General features: G+C 36.5%; 5 protein-coding genes across 7 annotated transcripts; 2 read left to right on the top strand and 3 right to left on the bottom strand.

The window, feature by feature from the left end:
- Positions 1-1,253: 1,253 nt before the first annotated feature.
- Positions 1,254-4,163, top strand: LOC139810601 (lysophospholipase D GDPD1). The gene is made up of 7 exons (XM_071774291.1): positions 1,254-1,557; positions 1,679-1,721; positions 2,458-2,639; positions 2,712-2,932; positions 3,176-3,309; positions 3,393-3,510; positions 3,593-4,163. Exons 1-7 carry the CDS (start codon positions 1,434-1,436, stop codon positions 3,716-3,718), a joined length of 948 nt encoding a protein of 315 aa, XP_071630392.1. The 5' UTR covers positions 1,254-1,433; the 3' UTR covers positions 3,719-4,163.
- A 4,302-nt stretch (positions 4,164-8,465) lies between these two features.
- Positions 8,466-9,114, bottom strand: Mago (mago, exon junction complex subunit). Its single transcript, XM_071774297.1, has one exon. It carries the CDS (start codon positions 8,989-8,991, stop codon positions 8,551-8,553), a length of 441 nt encoding a protein of 146 aa, XP_071630398.1. The 5' UTR covers positions 8,992-9,114; the 3' UTR covers positions 8,466-8,550.
- A 349-nt stretch (positions 9,115-9,463) lies between these two features.
- On the top strand, positions 9,464-13,402 carry LOC139810595 (uncharacterized). 3 transcript variants are annotated; one of them, XM_071774281.1, is made up of 7 exons: positions 9,464-10,993; positions 11,100-11,481; positions 11,574-11,737; positions 11,829-11,970; positions 12,096-12,238; positions 12,390-12,630; positions 12,876-13,402. In XM_071774281.1, exons 1-6 carry the CDS (start codon positions 9,851-9,853, stop codon positions 12,606-12,608), a joined length of 2,193 nt encoding a protein of 730 aa, XP_071630382.1. In that variant the 5' UTR covers positions 9,464-9,850; the 3' UTR covers positions 12,609-12,630; positions 12,876-13,402. The 3 variants fall into 3 exon arrangements, with proteins under 3 accessions (XP_071630382.1, XP_071630383.1, XP_071630381.1); XM_071774282.1 differs by lacking the exon at positions 12,390-12,630; XM_071774280.1 differs by having other exon boundaries at positions 9,465-10,993; positions 12,390-13,402.
- On the bottom strand, positions 12,825-14,675 carry Spt4 (Transcription elongation factor subunit spt4). Its single transcript, XM_071774300.1, has 5 exons — positions 14,428-14,675; positions 14,273-14,342; positions 14,004-14,110; positions 13,633-13,688; positions 12,825-13,153 (listed from the first exon to the last, which is right to left on the bottom strand). Exons 2-5 carry the CDS (start codon positions 14,333-14,335, stop codon positions 13,035-13,037), a joined length of 345 nt encoding a protein of 114 aa, XP_071630401.1. The 5' UTR covers positions 14,336-14,342; positions 14,428-14,675; the 3' UTR covers positions 12,825-13,034.
- A 384-nt stretch (positions 14,676-15,059) lies between these two features.
- LOC139810604 (smoothelin-like protein 2) lies at positions 15,060-18,186 on the bottom strand. The gene is made up of 5 exons (XM_071774295.1): positions 17,888-18,186; positions 16,452-16,530; positions 16,149-16,272; positions 15,858-16,009; positions 15,060-15,751 (listed from the first exon to the last, which is right to left on the bottom strand). The coding sequence occupies exons 1-5, from the start codon at positions 17,940-17,942 to the stop codon at positions 15,628-15,630; spliced, it is 534 nt and encodes a 177-aa protein (XP_071630396.1). The 5' UTR covers positions 17,943-18,186; the 3' UTR covers positions 15,060-15,627.
- Positions 18,187-18,308: the final 122 nt, after the last annotated feature.

An 18,308-nucleotide genomic window follows, 5' to 3' on the forward strand; every position in this document is an offset into this window, starting at 1 on the left:
AACGGGACCGAATTAATTGGATGTCATCGTGTCGATATTACAAATTACAACGTTCGTGTAATCCAATATTTGTATTTCGTAACTGGCGAATACAAAGAAATTTTTATTTCGATAAAAATTAACATTACGAAATAAAATGCGTTTAAAAAAATATTTTATTTTCATTTCTACCGATGTAGATATATATTAACTTTAATTTTAATTTAACTTACTTTTTATCTCTTTCTAAGTTATAAGAATTAGAAAAAGATAAAAATTAAATTAAACCAAGATTAAAGTTAATGCGCATTGATAACAATGGACGTTAGCTATCCGAATATGTAGTTTCAACTGGCAGAATTGCATGAAATTTTCAACTGCATAATTATATTCGCCGTTCCCTATAATTTAATCTTTCTTTTCATAAAAGAAAGAATTTATGTTGTTCGCGCGTTAGTTGAGACATTTTTGCAGACTATAGTAGCTATTACTTCGCGAAAATTAAATAATCTCTATGAATGACTTCAACACCTGCAAACTCTGATTAACTATACTTAATAGATGATTATAAGTTTATCGAATAATAAATACAATATTTCTTTGGCATGGACCGAATTATCAATCTTTTGTCATTTAATAGGTGAAAAGGAAGACTGGATTAAAAATAAATTGTATACAGTTAACATTTCGCTGCAAAAGAATCTGCCGGTTGAGTTAGGACGATTTCGACTAAATTTCGATTAACTTGATCAACGATTAATTTATCAAATAATACTATTTCGTTAGATATTTTGTTTAATAAAAAAAAGATTCGTATTATAGCTAGAAATTCTATTTTAGGCAATTCTATTGATTGAATTCATTTTTACCAATTAACTTTAATTTCGGTTCAATTTACTTTTTCAATTTTTAGAACTAAAAATAGGATCGACAGACATTGACGGAAGTTAATCGGAGAATTGGTCGAAGTCGTTCTTAAGTTAATCGGAGCCTCAATCGAAAGTAAGGCCGGTATTCATAGTCGGTTCTTATATTTAAGACCATCTTAAGTACAATTTTAAGATTCATTAACCAATCACAGAGCCGTATTAGCATCTCAAGATATTACTTACTTAAGACGGTTTTGAAATAAGATCTGATTCTGAATACTGGCCTAAGTATCTTTCGCGGCGCCACCCGATTGGCCGATCGTGACGCGCGGGCCCTTGTGGCACGTGGCACGCCGCTCTCGAAGGCGCGTGATTCAGGGCAATTCAGGGCCGGCGCGGCGGCCACCCGCCACACTCCCACACACTTGCGCCGTCGTCTGCTCCGCTCCCTCCACTCTCTCCAGTGACTCCAGTCCCTCCGTTTATTTGCGTCCGTCGTTTCGGCACGCACCGAGCGCGCCCACTGTCATGTTCGACAGCGGATAAGGGTATATCGCGCGGCACGGGTAACCAAGGCAGGCTAAGATGTTGCTGTACACCCTGATCGGCGGCTACATGCTGACCTCGATGATCCTGTTCAAGTATCCCACTCTGCTGCACAGGAAGAAGAAGGTGAAGTTTTTGTGCCAGCACATCAGCCATCGGGGCGGTGAGTCGTCGTCCCTCGTCCCTCCCTTTGTTTACCATCCGCGGATCGCGCTCGCGGGCGCGAATTAATTCCTCTTTATTAATCCTGCCCTGCGGATAAATCTCTTCTCTTTTTCTTTTAGGTGCCGGCGAGAGCTATGAAAACACGATGTGCGCATTCAAACGGTTAGTGAAAGTATTGTTTACTCAAGACTACCTCGTCCCCAAGGCTGCGAAAACGCATTGTCATCTGTGTTAATCAGTGTGAAATTTGCTAATCACCGGTATAAATAACCGAACGGCAGCATGATGAAGTGTATACGTTTACATGTGATTTCTCATTTCAAGTACTTAACGTAAAAATAATGTAGGAAGGATTTCATGTTTTTTTTTATTCTACGTCAATATTCATGTGATTTAATTTTTACATTGGTACTTTATATCCTCCTGGAATACTTATTTTTCGCGTTACTTAATACGTTAAAAAATGTTTTTATTACACATACTTTTATAATATAGAATAACAAGAGCAATTTATTCGAGTGTTTTTTATGTTTTACAATAATAGTTCAAAAGTTATAAGCTATTGCTTTCTTCTAATATTATTACACTACTTATTTAGATAAGAAAAAAAGATTATGTTCATGAAAATTTATATCAGAACTGATAAATAGCGAAAAAATTAAAACACTTGAAGTCTGTCTAATAACATTAGCATAATGTATTTAAATCAAGTTTTTCCTGCGTTATGCATATCATTACTTTTTTTTATCTGCAGCAAAACATTTTCTCGACCACCTTGTTGTCCACTTGATTATGCCTGCTTGATTAATATTTATGATTATAATAGATTTATTTGAAATTATGCTAATGTTGTAATTATACGCTCGAGCAAAGTCAATATATTTACTTACAATTGCAGAGCGGTGGCTATTGGAACGCAAATGTTGGAATTAGACTGTCACCTTACAAGAGACGGTGAAGTAGTAGTCTCTCACGATCACAATCTTTTGCGCAGTACTGGCGTGGATAAAAATATCTCCGAATTGGATTACAAGGATTTACCGCTCTTAAAGCAACGTTTACCGATTGATTTTGATCCAGGTATTGTCATCTATTATTTTAAGAATGGGCCGCACTTACGAACAGAATTATTTAAATACTGTAGTTGAACAGATGTGGAGTATGTCGGTTCGGCGAAGGAAGAGGAGCGACGATTTGCATTGTTGCGAGAAGTCTTTGAGGCATTCCCCGATATCCCTATTAACATTGACATTAAAATCAATAACGATCGGCTTATATCAAAAGTTTCTGATCTCATAAAAGAATACAATAGAGAGGAATATACAGTTTGGGGAAACTTCAGTGATGAAGTCACACAGAAATGCTACAAAATGGTATGTTAATATTCATACCTATTATGCCTCTATAAAGATTAAATTAACATTTTAAAAGGATTTGTAATATAATACTTCATTAAAATTTGTAGCATAACAGTTTTTAAGTTGAATTGTTCTTATTAAAATTTTTTATGTGTTATCGTAAAAGCTGGTATTTATTATTTAAAATAGAAAGCCACATATATAAATTTGTATATTATTAATTTTTATATATTTTTAATAATCTTGATTTTGTTGTAGAATCCAAATGTAAACTTATTGTTCTCGATGCAACGTGTAACGATGTTGATACTTCTCATGTATACTGGCTTGTTACCGTTTGTACCATTAAAGGAAACGCATCTTGAAATTTTCTTGCCTTCAATCTATTTACGGTAATATAAATGATATATTTTTCAGCTTTTTATAGTTGCAGTAAAATTATATTGCAAAAAATTCCCTTGTATTTTCATTCTAGACGAAAAGGTGGCCCGAGTCCGACATTTTTGCCGGTGGAAAAGTTGGTAGTACGTACGATTAACGTACTATTAATGAGGCCGTGTTTATTTAATCATTTAAGAGCACGAGGCATACATGTAAGTGTATACAACTACAATTACTACATACATTTGATTATATCATTGATTTTCAATATTATTAGCACATGTATTTGTATAGGTCTATTTTTGGGTCTTGAATAAGGACGAAGAATTCCAAAGAGCATTTGATTTGGGAGCAACTGGCGTAATGACAGATTATCCAACAAGATTAAAATTATTTTTAAAGAAACATACAATAGAATGAAGTATCGATTAGATTTTTAAAAAGTACACGTCACAGATAACAAATTATTGAGAAAATTCGTGGAGTTATTTATGTCTGAGAAGAGATATCTGCCATGAGATAAGCCAGAAGATATACAGAATAAACAAAGTAGTATATTTTTTATAAGCAAAGCAAAACTATTTGCTTATGTTCTGTGTATAAATGCCAATTTAAACAAGTTTTGCCACAATTGCGTCAGCCCGTACAAATCAATTCATTATTTCGCGTAGCATAGGCTATCACGTGATATCTAGTTACATGCAATTTGTTCCAATGATATTTTATACGGTATATAATTGTAATGCGCACTTTTCCATCTAATTTGCTATTAGAATCCATGGTCTCAGACTCCATGTTATTTTTATTTACGGGATAGGCATACTTTACCTTTATATAATCTAATAAAAAAACGAATATTCTATAACATTATTTATTTTTATTTTTGCAATGATTTTTTATTTATAATATTCCACACTTAGATTTATTGTAAGGAAACTATTCGCACATTGTAAAAAAGCCTGCATGCATATCCCAATTTTTAGTACAAAATATCCATTGATTACTATATCTCTCTGGGGCCAGTGTTAACTTAGCCCAGCATTCAAATGCTTCGAATAACATATAGTCTGATCTATGGTGCATTTGTTAAATAAGTTTTAAACTTCATAGATTCGCGAAGAGAGGACATTTTATGGGAAAAGAGAAAAATCGAGCTACGCAGATCGTGATATGTCCTTAGTATATATGGGTGTGATATAAGGAATTCCCTTTTCGTAAAAAAAATGAATGTGATAAAAGTCTGTATCAGACTCGTAATACTGAGAAATCGAAATCGATAAAATCGTCTATCAGGACTAGTCCTATCGAATAAAGAAATAAACTTACGTATTTGTGCAAACATTGTATTTGACGAGTATAATATTTATATTGTATTTATGAGATAGTTACAGCATGATAACCAGTATTAACGTCTTATAACAACTTAATATATGTGGGACATACTTCACAGGAGTTATCATTCTCCAGCGTTGCATCCATTCCTGAAGCATATCCTACATATTAAGTTACATCATATATTTGCATACAGAACATTTTACAATTAATATAACTCACAATTGTCTATGGATATCTATATGTTGAATATATGTACTTTTCTAATCTTTTAAAATGTAGAAACAGTAAACTAAATAACTAAACAAATATTATGTTAATGACATATTTAACTGCAGCTCACGACATTTATAAAAAGTGTAACGATAACATCTTTTCTAACTTATTATATGTATATTATATATAATTTATATTTAGGCTGTTTTTATATATAAAAGATCTGTATGTATATGTGCCATTATATATGTATACAGTATACATATTCAGATAAAAGAAAAACAATATATAAGATTACCAAAGAGACGTGGAAGATATCAATATTTATGGTTATAAAAAATAAGAAATTATACATTATATATAATATGCTGTCTTGTTATGGGATGGTCATAGTATTCATGTTATATTTATTATTCATGATGTATGTTAATTTTATTTGTCATGTTTATAATCTCAATTTACCAAAATCGTTATTAGAATTTTTAATGATACGTAATTACACGTACAAATCTAGTATTTCAGTAACATAGATGTTCTTTTATTTATGATGAATGTATAAAGAACCGTATAAATCATTTATTGTACAAACTCTATTGTTAAATGCCAATGGTGGAAAAAGAATACGAAATGACGTATATAAATGTTTACTTTAAAGATTGTTGAATTTACAAATTTATGTATACAGACACACACACGCACACATATATATGTACATATATATGTTCGAGAAAGAAAGAAATTATCTTCCGTATGTGCGTGTTGAGTAGATTGTCTATCTGACTATCATATGAAGTGTACCTCATATGGGAGGGAAGAATTAAATAAATAACATACCAAGTTTTGTTAAAATTATTTGTTTCTATTAAATAATAAAATTCTTATAATGTATAATTAATATATCGAAAATGTTTTACAATGAATGTTAAGTATAGAAAAATAAACGCAACTATGTACAAATTCATGTACCTTTGTACTTGAAATTAAATTTTGTGTATTTGTAAAGCTCAAAGTTTATAATATAAGTTTTCATTCTATGATACATAATTGTTCTTTTACTTATAAAAATAATATACAAATCTCATATGGTAGGAAACATATACTCATTTCCTTTTGTCCATATCCTCATTTTTTGAGCTTCTAATTTATTCCATCATAAAGAAAGGAAAAATATTGCAAACAAAGTAAATTTACATCAGATCTATGAAGAGATAATATTTAAGATTCATCTTCAATATTTATATTTCGTTACAGTATCATCATTTTTTGTACTTACATATAATTATGAAAAAAAGAAAAATATCTCAGTCGCAAACCAAGAAAATTTACATCAGATCTATGAAAGATCTATAAAAAGATCACATTTTTAAGATTTCAAGATTTATCTTCAATATTTGTATTACGTTACAGCATCATCATCTTTTTGTACTAATATAACATTTTACATTTTATTTCTCCATTCTATTGTTTGTCGATAATGATTATTTTAAATTGCATTTAAAAATATCTCCAAATGGTAAAAAATATATGTGATGTATACATATTTGAAAGAAAATTGATGGACATTTCAGTTATTGCGAGAATTAGTATTTTTTATATTATAGCCTTATATAGAATAATTTATAAATAAGAACGTGTATATTTAAATTTTGTATAAAAAGTCTTGTCCTAACATTTTCATATCTTCATGCGTCTAACTCATATGAAAAACATTCAATACATAGAATATTAAATGCATTACATACTTTTATATGTATATATATATATATTTTTTTTTTTTTAATTACTTGTCAATATTTATATTATGGAATATTTGATCAACGTTTAACATCTAATTCATTGTTCATGATCTAATAGAGAGAGATGTAATCGCGCTTATAGATATCAATAATAGATATTATACAAGAAATACTTGAGACTTGAGGAAACCATGTACTTCTTGTCATCAGGTATCGGTTGATAGATAAAATCGATCATACGTATATCAACCGATTAGGCAAGCATTTGCTGAGCATTTTTTTATGATACATATTTAAATAAAATCTCTAATTTGTTTAGCCAATTTATCCTTCACTAAAAATTAATTTACTTCGCAGCTGTCATGATTTCTCACGCGTACAACCATTTTCATTAAAGATATCGAATTCAAGATATCAAAAATATCGAACTCAAGATATCAAAGATATCGAACTCAAGATATCAAAGATATCTTATATTTAGAAGTTACAGAGATATCAGCATTTACGTAGTACTTTAGAAGCATTACGTAGACACTTCCGACGCATTCGTATCAAGCTGTTTATTATGCTTGCATTTGTGATATACTACATAGCTGTCCGACGATTCCCTGCTGTTCGCCGTCGTGATTTTTCGATACAAAAACACCTTGCCTTTGCAGTAGCAGCAATGTCGGTTCGAGGGATGCGAATCGTCGAAGTGCTTCCTTATGGCGGCCTCATTTCCCAGGACATCTCGTTTGCAATCGTCACAACGAACGCGCGATTGCCGAAACCTCTCGTGGACAGAGTCAGTGACGACGCGATCCTCGCATTCCTCCTGATCCCCGCTGTCCTTGTTGTTTAGCATATCCTGGGTATTGGCCGACATTTCGTATCTGCAATTTAAGCAATTCGATCAACGGAACATATCGTAATAGGAGACTTCTGCAGTACTTAAAATTTACTACACTGGATAAGAAATTTAAAGTGATCCCTGGTTCCCTGATGGAAAAATGTCTCAGAATCTTTGTATATTTTTTCAGAACTTTTCACAAGTCTCAACTCTTACTCAAAATTTCTGAGAAAATGAGAGACATTTTTCCACCAGAGTGTTGACTTTCTACAATTGGACTTCCAGACAGCACAGACGTCTTCAGGTCATCCTCAATACATCCAGGGATGTCCTGGATGTATCGAGGATGACTTCCAGGACGACTTGTGCTATCTGAGGATTTAAATCTCTTTCAGCACGATTAAATAATTTTACCAGTTTCCCTTGATGAATTTGCTTCATGAATTTGCAGTGAGCGTTTTTCGCCTCCGCGCGCAGCACGATAAATTTTTTCTTTTTAATGAGGATATTTAACGTATCAACCAAGTATTTGTTTTTCAGGTTTTTTTTTACATATCCAACTCTTTGTTCTTTTCTTATATACTAATGACTTCTTGGGTAATGACCTCGTAAAAACAGCACGATCAATTGTCGCGAGGTTAGGAACTGTACGCAAGATTGTCCAAAACTCCAAACAAAGACAGCGAATTATGCGAAGTTATTGTTACTGTACGCTGCTGTACACCTGCAATCGTTATTCTTTTGTTCTAATCACATTTCGTCATTATTTTATACATATATATATATGTACATACATCAAGGTAAATACTTGTCGATCCAACAAATCAACAGCAACAGCAGACGCACGTCACGCACGTCGACCGTCCCCCAGATTAGGTTAGAACTGATCTCAACTATTCAACTATTGTACATACGTACTAACGTACTTTCTCTAATGTCGACTGTACATTGTGACTGTACATTGCGAATGGACGAATGCAATTGAATGCAATTTAATTTCGCTCAGGAATCCCGGTTTCATAAATGGATGAAAGAAAGCACAGACAAAAAATACAAATAATTACGTGTACTTTATTAAAATAAAGAAGCAAAGGGGGGGAGCGAGGAGTACAATTGTCTCGGGCCGGTGACGTCGTCTATATGGGCTTGATTTTGAAGTGCAGTCCTATCAGAGAGAACACCAAGCATTTAAGATCCTGGACGAGGTAGTAGAAACACCGCAGGCCCTCGGGGTCGCGCGACTGGTTCACGTCCAGGAGGGAGCCGGTCTTGGAGGTGGTGAACGATATGTGCTCGTCGCCGATGACGATCTCCAGCTCCTGGCGACCGACGCGGTCCGGCGGCGGCCAGAGGGAGTCGTCCTCCTGCATGATCTCCGAGTCCTGGATAATGCGCTTGAGCTCCTCCATCACGCACTGGTGCACGTAGGCCTCTTTGCGTATCATCGTGTCGTTCTTGTAGTTGGAGTTATTCGCGTAGCGCAGCTTGCCGTCCGGCCGGAACTCGAATTCCAGGAACTCGTGGCCGAACTTGCCTTTGTGGCCGACGTAGTAGCGTATGTAGAAGTCCGCCGACATCCTCGCCGTCGGCCGGTGCTCAACGATGAAACGTCAAACCGTTCGAGTTTACCACGAGACTCGTGTTTCTAAACGTGATGGCTCGGTAGAAACCGGCGCTCGCCATTAGCCAAACATTAAGCCAGTTTCTCATGCAGCGAATTTGACGAGCTACGCGAAATGTTACCCCCGGTTTCGATGTACCGACTGAAACGCGATTGGTTATCGTAGGACTCTTTAACAACATGGCGTTTGGAGAAAAGTGAAACATCTGTGCCTAAATAAAATGAACAAACTTATTAGATTTATTTTTTTGTACTCTTCTTTTATACTTTTCCTTTTTTTCTCTTTAAATTTTCTCCATTTTTTGCATCTGGAACGATCTATGTTCAAATTAAAGAGACAGAGATTTTTCTCTGGCAAGAGAAAAGTCGAGAAACCTAGTGCAGAAAGAGGAACAGACCTAACGAAGTCAATTGGAGTACTTGGACTTTGGAGTGTCAGAACTGTCAGGTGTCAGGGGACTCTGGTTCGGTGGCCGGCGGTGACGGGATCGATGTCGCTCTCGTCAGTTGACGTAAGGACGATTGCGTATGTGCTCCGTCGCGCGTTTGTCTCACGCTGAACACCACACCATGTGGAAGAAGAAGGGTAACGTTCGCGCCACCGCGAGTCTCGAGCGTTCGCGCGATCGACGTTAAGGAGTGGTTAGGGTAGACGCGCTCGACCCACCTCATCCCGTGTTTTGCCAATGTCGATGTATGTATCGAGCTAGCAGCCTGAACGATGGGGTCATGCTGCTCGACGAGTTCACGTAATTCGCAAGCGACGTTCGTAGCCGGGTGAGTTTCGCCGGTCCACGCGAGGGGGGAAATAAAACATGAACAAGAGCCACGCGAACAAGAGGCTGAACCAGCTGCCGAGCTGGCTGTGGACCAACTCGACCACCCTGCCGCCGGTCTACAAGATGGTGTGGGAGGCGGTGCGGGAGGATCGGGTCAGGTCGAACGGCGTCCAGGCCGAGCTGCTCGTCGACACCAACAAGGTGTTCCCGCTGTTGCTCACCAGCCAGCTGCCTATGGAGGTGCTCGGCCATATATGGAGCCTGGCTAACCAGAAGTACGCCGGACAGCTGACCGAGCAGGAGCTGTACATCGTGCTGGCCCTCGTGGCGGCCGCACAGACGTCCTACAGCTTCAACAGTCTCGATATACTGCATTTGCTCCCCTTTCCGCCGACGCCCTACCTGAACATAGATTGCCTGATGAATCTGCAGCCTGCTGCCGCGCAGACGAACCCCCCGAAACTCCAGCACTACGAGGAACCCGGTAGTAACATGGGCGTGGAAGGAAAGTACATTCCCGACGTTAAGGGAAAAGCTAAAGTTAGAGCTCAAGTAAACACAGTGCCTGATGCAACTATATCCTTCTCTGGCGGCACGCCTGGAAAGTCGTCCTGTTTCGACGGAAAGATTCAGGTGCCTGGCGCAGCTGGGAGTAACGTCAATAATCTGTTCAAGGACGCGAGACAAAATCCGCGTGTTCAAGCCGACGTTCCGTCTGCGTCGTCCTTCGACGAGTCCTGTGATGATTTTACGGAGTTTCAGAGCGCCCCGATCCCCAGCGTCTCCGCCATGCCAATCTGGGACAGCAAGCAGGGTTCCGCGATTGGCAGCAGACTTGCTAATCACAATCTAGGAGTGAAAAAGACAGTCGACAAAGTCAAGAGGACCACTGTCGGAACGAAAACCGTGCATATTAATACGCAAATTCGCACGCCCGCACCTGCAAGTTTGCCATATCAGAGTAAAGATCAGTCCATAATGATGGAATCCACGTCCGACCTGTTTCCTAAATGCGGAATAAAGAATCAGTCCAAAACAGTAATACTCAAGGACACTGTGATTAGAAATAACGACACGCCTAAAGATTATAGCGACAGTTTTAACAGTCTGACGGGTGTGGCGAAGCCTGTCAGCATCAGCGATAAAGAGGTATTGCCTAAAGTGGAGTTAGCACCAAAGGTAAACGACAATTACGAGTTTGTCAATTATGTAGCTAGTATGCCTTTTATGTCTGTAAGTTTAATGTCAGTATAATTTTTGCTGATGTGTTTAAATTTATCTGTAGGCCGTTACGGTAGAAATATCTGATTCTGTTCAACAAGATTTAATGAGTTTGCCACAAGTCGAGGATAAATACAGTGCGTTGCGCGAGCTAGTTCAAGAAGCACCCGTTACAAGTGATGCGAGCGTAGATTTAACTTTTAACAATCAGTCGGCTGACGAATTCGGGGAATTTATGTCGGCGGAGCAACCACCTGCTGATCCCTCGATATCGGACGCTTTGGATATTGAAAGCTTTAGTAACATATTTGCAGATTTTGAGTTTAAAACGCACGCTAATGCCGATAACAATAACTTAGCAGATCTCAACTTTGTATCTGAGGTGTCTGAATCGTTCAATAATCTAAAACTTAATGATGGAATTGAAGCACAATTGGTAGAGACAGGTTAGTGCTACTCACTATGTGGTATGTGCTACAGTTTTATTTTCGCTTGTGTCCCCATTTCGCTTGAATCTAGTAGTATATATTATTCTTAGGGAAGAATGTTCAGAAAGAAGATGCTATTTCGATAAATAGTATAGAGTTGATTAGCGGTCCATCCGAAGCACTGCCACGTTCTGGATCTGTGCCTAGCTTAGATCTTAAATCATTTTTGCCTTCTAATATAGAGGAAGATCAAGTTGTAGAAGCTCCGCAGCAGGTACACGTGTAATTGAATTGTGTCAGAAAGTTGAGATACGAAGCGAATGCTTGCCTGACATGTACATTATCAAAGCGCTTCTCTGTTGCAGACCGTGTATTGGGAATGGAAGCAATATATGGAAAGTTGTGTTTTACTACTACAAGTTGCAGCCAATATATTTACCAATATAACGTCAGAATTAGTTCTGCAGGAAGTTTTAAATTCAGCCCAGGGATATAACTTTCTTTGCCGTAGGTGTTTTTTTTAGTAATACATTTTATTTAAAATAAAACGCGTACTGTATGTATTTTCATTCATTTATTCAAGATGTGTAATAGGACTATAAAAAAAAACATAAAATATATTTTGTCATTAGAATTAGCTGAAGTTGCAGCTGTTTGTAGACGCGTTAATTTCTCATATAAAGAGCTGGATATAAACATTATTGGATTTGATGACCTTTTAATGGACATTGATCGGATCTGGGCAGAAATGGAACCTTTTTACGCAAATATACCAGTAAGTATTGCCTACATGAGTGTTATTAATATTTTTGCACATATTAATTAATGCTATTAATGTTTTTATATGTATCTTGTATATATTTCCTTCTTTAATATGCGTATCACTTCTCATGCTTCTAGAATACATTTGTATTAATATATTTCAGATTGTCACTGAACTACCAGCTTGGCCCTTACATCAGGGAGAATGTGTGTCTTGCTCCTTGTGTTTAACAGTTATCACGAGTGGCCGAGTTGTGTATAACGATAATAATTATCATGTAACGTGCGCAAATTTATGGCTCAATTGTGTAAACAGTCAATTGCCGGTGATGCGATATTCTTTACTTTGTCAATCAACTATATGTCCAGGGAGTCACATTTAAATGCTAACCTGCATATTGCAAGGTTTTCAAATTCAAGCTAAAAATATACTATTCAGATCTTATTAATGTAATGCATAGAAATTCATATTAAAAGAGTTTTACTAAAAGATCACGTTAAAAGTCACGCTAAAAGGTCTTTGAAAGTGGAGTTCTGATACAATTTGCATTTAATCTAGTGAAATCACGCATGCATATATAAACAGAGCAAACTGCAGATTCAATGTAAATCGTTAAATATAAATCGTTTATTAAACTTATACTTTTCAGAAATTCTGGATGACATACGATGTTGTAATTAAATTGGCCATGCAAGAATATTTGTATATTTAACTTAACAAAATGAACAATGATCGTATCTCGATTGATCTAATTATAAAGTATCAAGGAAAATTCAATATTTACATCATACATAGAAATCTCGAATAATTAACGTTGACTGGTATCGCGCGGCCTATATGCTATTCCTCTGCTCTTCATTTCTCTGATGACACCAGCTGGTAATCGTCCTGATACTGATATGGCGTAAACACCCTTACAAAAACGATCTGAAAAAAGTAGAATCTCGAAATTAACAGTGGTTATCATCGACGTAATTAGACTGACATGAGAGGAAATTGTAATTCTGAAAGGGTTTGCATAGCATTTTGCTTAAACAGATCTTTACGGTATACACGCACATAAGTATGTTCCTAGATTAATACATACTGGCATTTATCAGAATAATATATATGTATAAATGTATTATATACGTTTAAAGATGAAAATCTCAGAAATAAATATATTTATTAAAGTAACTTAATATGTATTATAAGCTATTTCTAAACATTACAAATTACTTTGCACATATTTATCTTTTTATTTCTTTTTTTTTACTGATTTACTACAACTTTGAACCAAAAATATAAAAAAATTCTTGAGATAAAATAGAAAAAGTATATAGCAAGAAGCAATTATAATTGATAATAATTTATAAAGGGATTTTAATTACTCAAGTAGAATTTCAATTACTCGGTAATAAACTTACTTATTCTCTGCCACTTGCATACCCAGCTATCTTCTGGGCTCATTACAGCAATCATTCTAGAATGTAAAACACAAGCAAACAAAATAAATAATATGGCAAAATTATTTTTGAAATCTCTTTATAATACATTGAATTACTTGTTGAAACAAAGCATTGTTAATATTCTGAATTGTTATAACTATTAAAATTAAAGCTACAAGTACAAAATTAGATTTAACATTACTCGAGTTTTTGGAATATATAACAATATCCTTAATAATTTTCGTTCACAGATCCAAATAATTGATAAGCTAATATAATTTGTTCACAAAACTGCTGTCTTGTAAAAAAAATCACTCCTAGATAATCGTATATCTGTTGCTGCACATTACCCATCAAAGTTTGAACTCGTACAGTCAAAAACATTATCCTTGTTGTTCTTCATACGTAGAAAATCATCACAGTTGTCACATCCGTCAAACTCGAATTGGTCGAAGGTCTGTGGAATAAAATTACGATTGCAGTCATTCCGAAGGTGATAAACAAGTTCGACGGGTGTTGCAATTACAGTCTAGTTAAAATTGATTATTATCATTATGCAAATATATCATTGCTGAATTGTTACTACAGTATTGTAACAGAAGATGAATGAAATACGAACCTTAACCAATGAGCATACCAAACACGCTCTCAGTCCACGCAAGTCTTTCGGTACGGTCTCCATTGCATCGCTATTGCACGCAATTTAATGTTTAAAACGTTAAATTAAATAATATTACCGTAATTACGATATAAGAGAAAATCAATTCAAATTACCCTGAAATCAAAATTGTCACAAGTATAGGACTCCCCTGGACTCCCCTGCGACGTGTAAGTGACGGATAAACAGCAGATTAATTTGTTAGGTTAGGTCGAATTAAAGTTAGGTTAGGTATTCGGCTCTTGCCCGCGGGACGCGCAAGAAACCGCCGATTTTTTTTTTAATTTAGACTTTTGGAGTTGAAATTGTAAAGATTTCTAAAATTTGAATAAATTATACTATCTCTTAATAATTTTTTTGAGGATTAACTCCGGTTGCGCCTTCAGCCCCACCTTTGGGCTATATAGCGTATCTCTTAATATAATTAATAAAATTTTGTTGAACGTCGGTAAAGAAAACACATATAAAATATATTTACGGTCGGTAAAGTCGCACGCAACTTATTGTTGATATTTTCCTATTATATCTTTCAACTTTAGATTTTTGAAAAAAATTTACAGAATATCAAAATATATCCGATAATAATGATCAGGTAATAATAATAACTATATAACAATAATCAGATAGTAATAGTAATTAATTAAATTTTAAGAAGTGCAATTTTGAGAATTTCGAAAACATTCGAGGATTCGAATCGCGAAAGTTCAAGCTCAAAAATTAATAAAATGTCAGGAGAATAATTGAACAATTCTTCTCATATCACATATTTATTTGAGAAATCTCTTTGGTATTCTTAAGACATTTTTTATTAGTTTTATAATATCGACGCTAACGTCACTGGCAACGATTCTGCGTTTCGCTTTTACACGTGGATACTGGTCGTGCATTTTTTTTAATAGAAACCATTAGCCGCTGCATCAGCATCAGTAGAAATAAGTAGTTACACGTTAGTAAGGCTGCGTGCCAGGAAAATATGCGAGATACGAAAATATAAGACATGTACGAATGCATTATAGCTTTTCACGCGGTCGTGAGACTAATTTCAATGACTCATCCATCATTGCCGTCATCTCATCGTCATCGTCATCATCATTGTAGGACATTGTCTGAAAAGTTCTACGCTTACTACCAGATTTGATTCACATGTGGCTACAGGAACGCCAGTCTGACTGCGTACAAAAATGAATGGCTATTTGTTCTTCCAACCACATATGAGTTAGAAAAACTTTATTTTCTACGTGTAGCGTGTTATGTCTTGGCGTGAAATGGAATTATGTTGCTGCTGTTGCTGGCTGCGATTTTAAACTTTAGCCGTGTTAGTCTTCATCCTTGAAACGACGATAGATGGACTGAACATAAGTGAAGACGCACTTCCAATCCGGCCGTTGCATCATCACCATGTCCTCGACGTCAAGTAACGGCGCGATTCCAGCGACTTCGCTGCAAGAGAGAGGAGTTCTTAGGGTTTGCGAATAACAAAAAAAAAAGAGATTAACTAATAGGTAAATATCTCAGCATCTCGAAATGAGAAATTCGGAGCTCTTACTCGGCCTTCGTAAAAGCGAGTTCGAAGTTTTTCCTGCGGTTCTCCGGACGTAGAGAATTGTAGTCGAAAGCATCCGGCCTAAAGTGGTGGATCAACGCGCAGAATGCTAAACCGTTGTTCCAGCTTGTCGAGAAGTTGTCAAGCTGTACATTCTGGAAACAGGAGGAAAAAGTTTTTATACGTATAATAATTCAATAACTCATTAACCGCAACGTGCTTTCTCTCGATAGACACAAAGAGAGCGTCGTAAGAATATTATTTTACATAACGCATATACGATGCACACTTTACCTCGTACTCTTTGGTTTTCGATCGGCACCACGCCAGTAAACGCTCTTTAATTTGCGCAGCGTTATCTCGTACGGTTGGTTCGGTGAATTTGAATCGAAATTCCGTTGCCGGCGATTTCACGGGGCTAAACGAACAAATCAGGGACAAAATATAAACCACTCGGCAAGATGTGAAAGTAATACATGTAAAATTAACATGTCTTCTCTTTCGCTCTGTCAATCAGAGTCTTCTTCGATGATCTCTGCCACGTTAAAGCGTAATCGTTAATTATACATATCGTGCAGTTTTAATTTCTGTCCTCACCTTGGCGACAAACTGGCGCTATTTTGCCTGTCGAGCTGACGGAACTTGGCGAACGGCGACAGCGGCTTCTTCGGAGCAGCTGAAAGATCAACAGGGCGCTGTAAAGCTACGAATTAACGCTCAGAAGCGCACAATATATGTTAGACTCGTATCGAAATCCATACTAATTGTAAGATCTGACTGAAATGTTAATGTCTCTCTTTCTACATCTATTTTAATTGTCTATAACTGAATCCCTGGTAACAAAGGCGTCAGAGGTGCGGAATTATTAGAAAATCTGGATCTAGCAGAATCGTTCATCTCTCCATTCTCGTCGCGTGCCCGCAGCGACATGCATTAGTTCGTCTTACAAACAAATTCAATAACGGTTTAGTATGAAAAAAAAGAACATAAGGATATCACGATCACGAGGAACATACACGTGTCTGTACAGATATTAATTGTCTAAAGTATCTAAAGTAACAAAGGAGGTGAACAAATCTGAAGTAAAAGAAAAACGGAGCACTTCGGATTGAGTTTCGATTGTAAAGTGGATAAGGTGCTAAATTCGTCGATCGACCGACATCGATCGACGCCACCGCCATGCACGAGCGTTGAAAAGGTATTGTCCGTGCGCGTGTACACACGCACGCACGACGCACTTGTACTTCCACGAGGACGTCACGAGGTGTGGCGGCAAGCATGGGTCACAGATTAAAGCCTTCACACACAAAATCGCGTAAGGACGTAAAACGTAAGCGTAAAAAAATCGACCAATCCCAATCAAGTATTGCGCTGTACGTAATCCCAGTAGGGGAAAATACTCGATTGGGATTGATAGATTTTCTTACGCTTACGTTTTACGTCCTTACAGCATTTTATGTGTGAAGGTTTTTATCGGTCGGACTACGTTTAGGAATTCTAATTTTTTTTTAACGTAGTTCCGTAATTCGTAAGGATTAACGAAAGGAAAAAGCATTTAAAAATGTCTATCTCAATCTCTCGATCTATTAGATGTACATACAATAAAATATAAATATATCTTTTGTCATCGATAGAGAGCTTTACTCCAGTTTGTTTTCAAAAACTTTAAAATAACATCTTTCGCGCAAGTTTGCAAAATTGCATGACGGTTTCGAATGTGATATCAAAGCGAAATTCGCGTAGAAATTGTTTCGTTCGCAAACGCGTGCAATAAGATTATCCCCATGGTAGCTCAATATCATAAGTCGTCCGTGCAAAAACATCCATCCAAAAAGCTGCTTAATTTCTTCAACAGTTTTCATAAAAAAAAAATGATAAATGTAACATATTATTGAATAATATTATGTGCGCATATAATTATAATTATTATTATGAAATATTGCACATTCAAACAAATATTGGAAATCCCGTTAAACTTCTGAACAGATTGATTAAAGTTAGATACAATACGTTCCGCGAATGCCGCGAAATACCGTAAATTGCTGTAACAGCTGTAATTGCAATATCGCGCGTCGTGGAGCTATACATCCCAAGTGGAGAAACGTCGCCTTTGGCTTCTCATCAAAGCGTTTCCATATTTTCGGGGGATGTTTTCGAGAGATCTTTTGAGCTGAGTTTTATCCCCGGGCCGCCACAGCATCGCTATGCTCGGCAATTGTACCAGCGCGCGGCACGCGTACACTAACGATATTACACTCATAGACACACTCGCAGCTGCAGTGCAAAACTGTATACGCCACTGCGCAACAAAAGGATCAACAAAAATAAGGGCTGTGACTCACTGCTTTATTCGGGGATTGGCATGGTCCTCTTAGCGACTCCGTCCGCGAGAACGTGCGCGTCGCGCTCGCGACTTGGGTTTGAATAAATATAAATAAATAAAAAGAAGAGGAG

This window comes from Temnothorax longispinosus, chromosome 3 (assembly GCF_030848805.1).
Source record: "Temnothorax longispinosus isolate EJ_2023e chromosome 3, Tlon_JGU_v1, whole genome shotgun sequence".
NCBI lineage: Eukaryota > Metazoa > Arthropoda > Insecta > Hymenoptera > Formicidae > Temnothorax > Temnothorax longispinosus.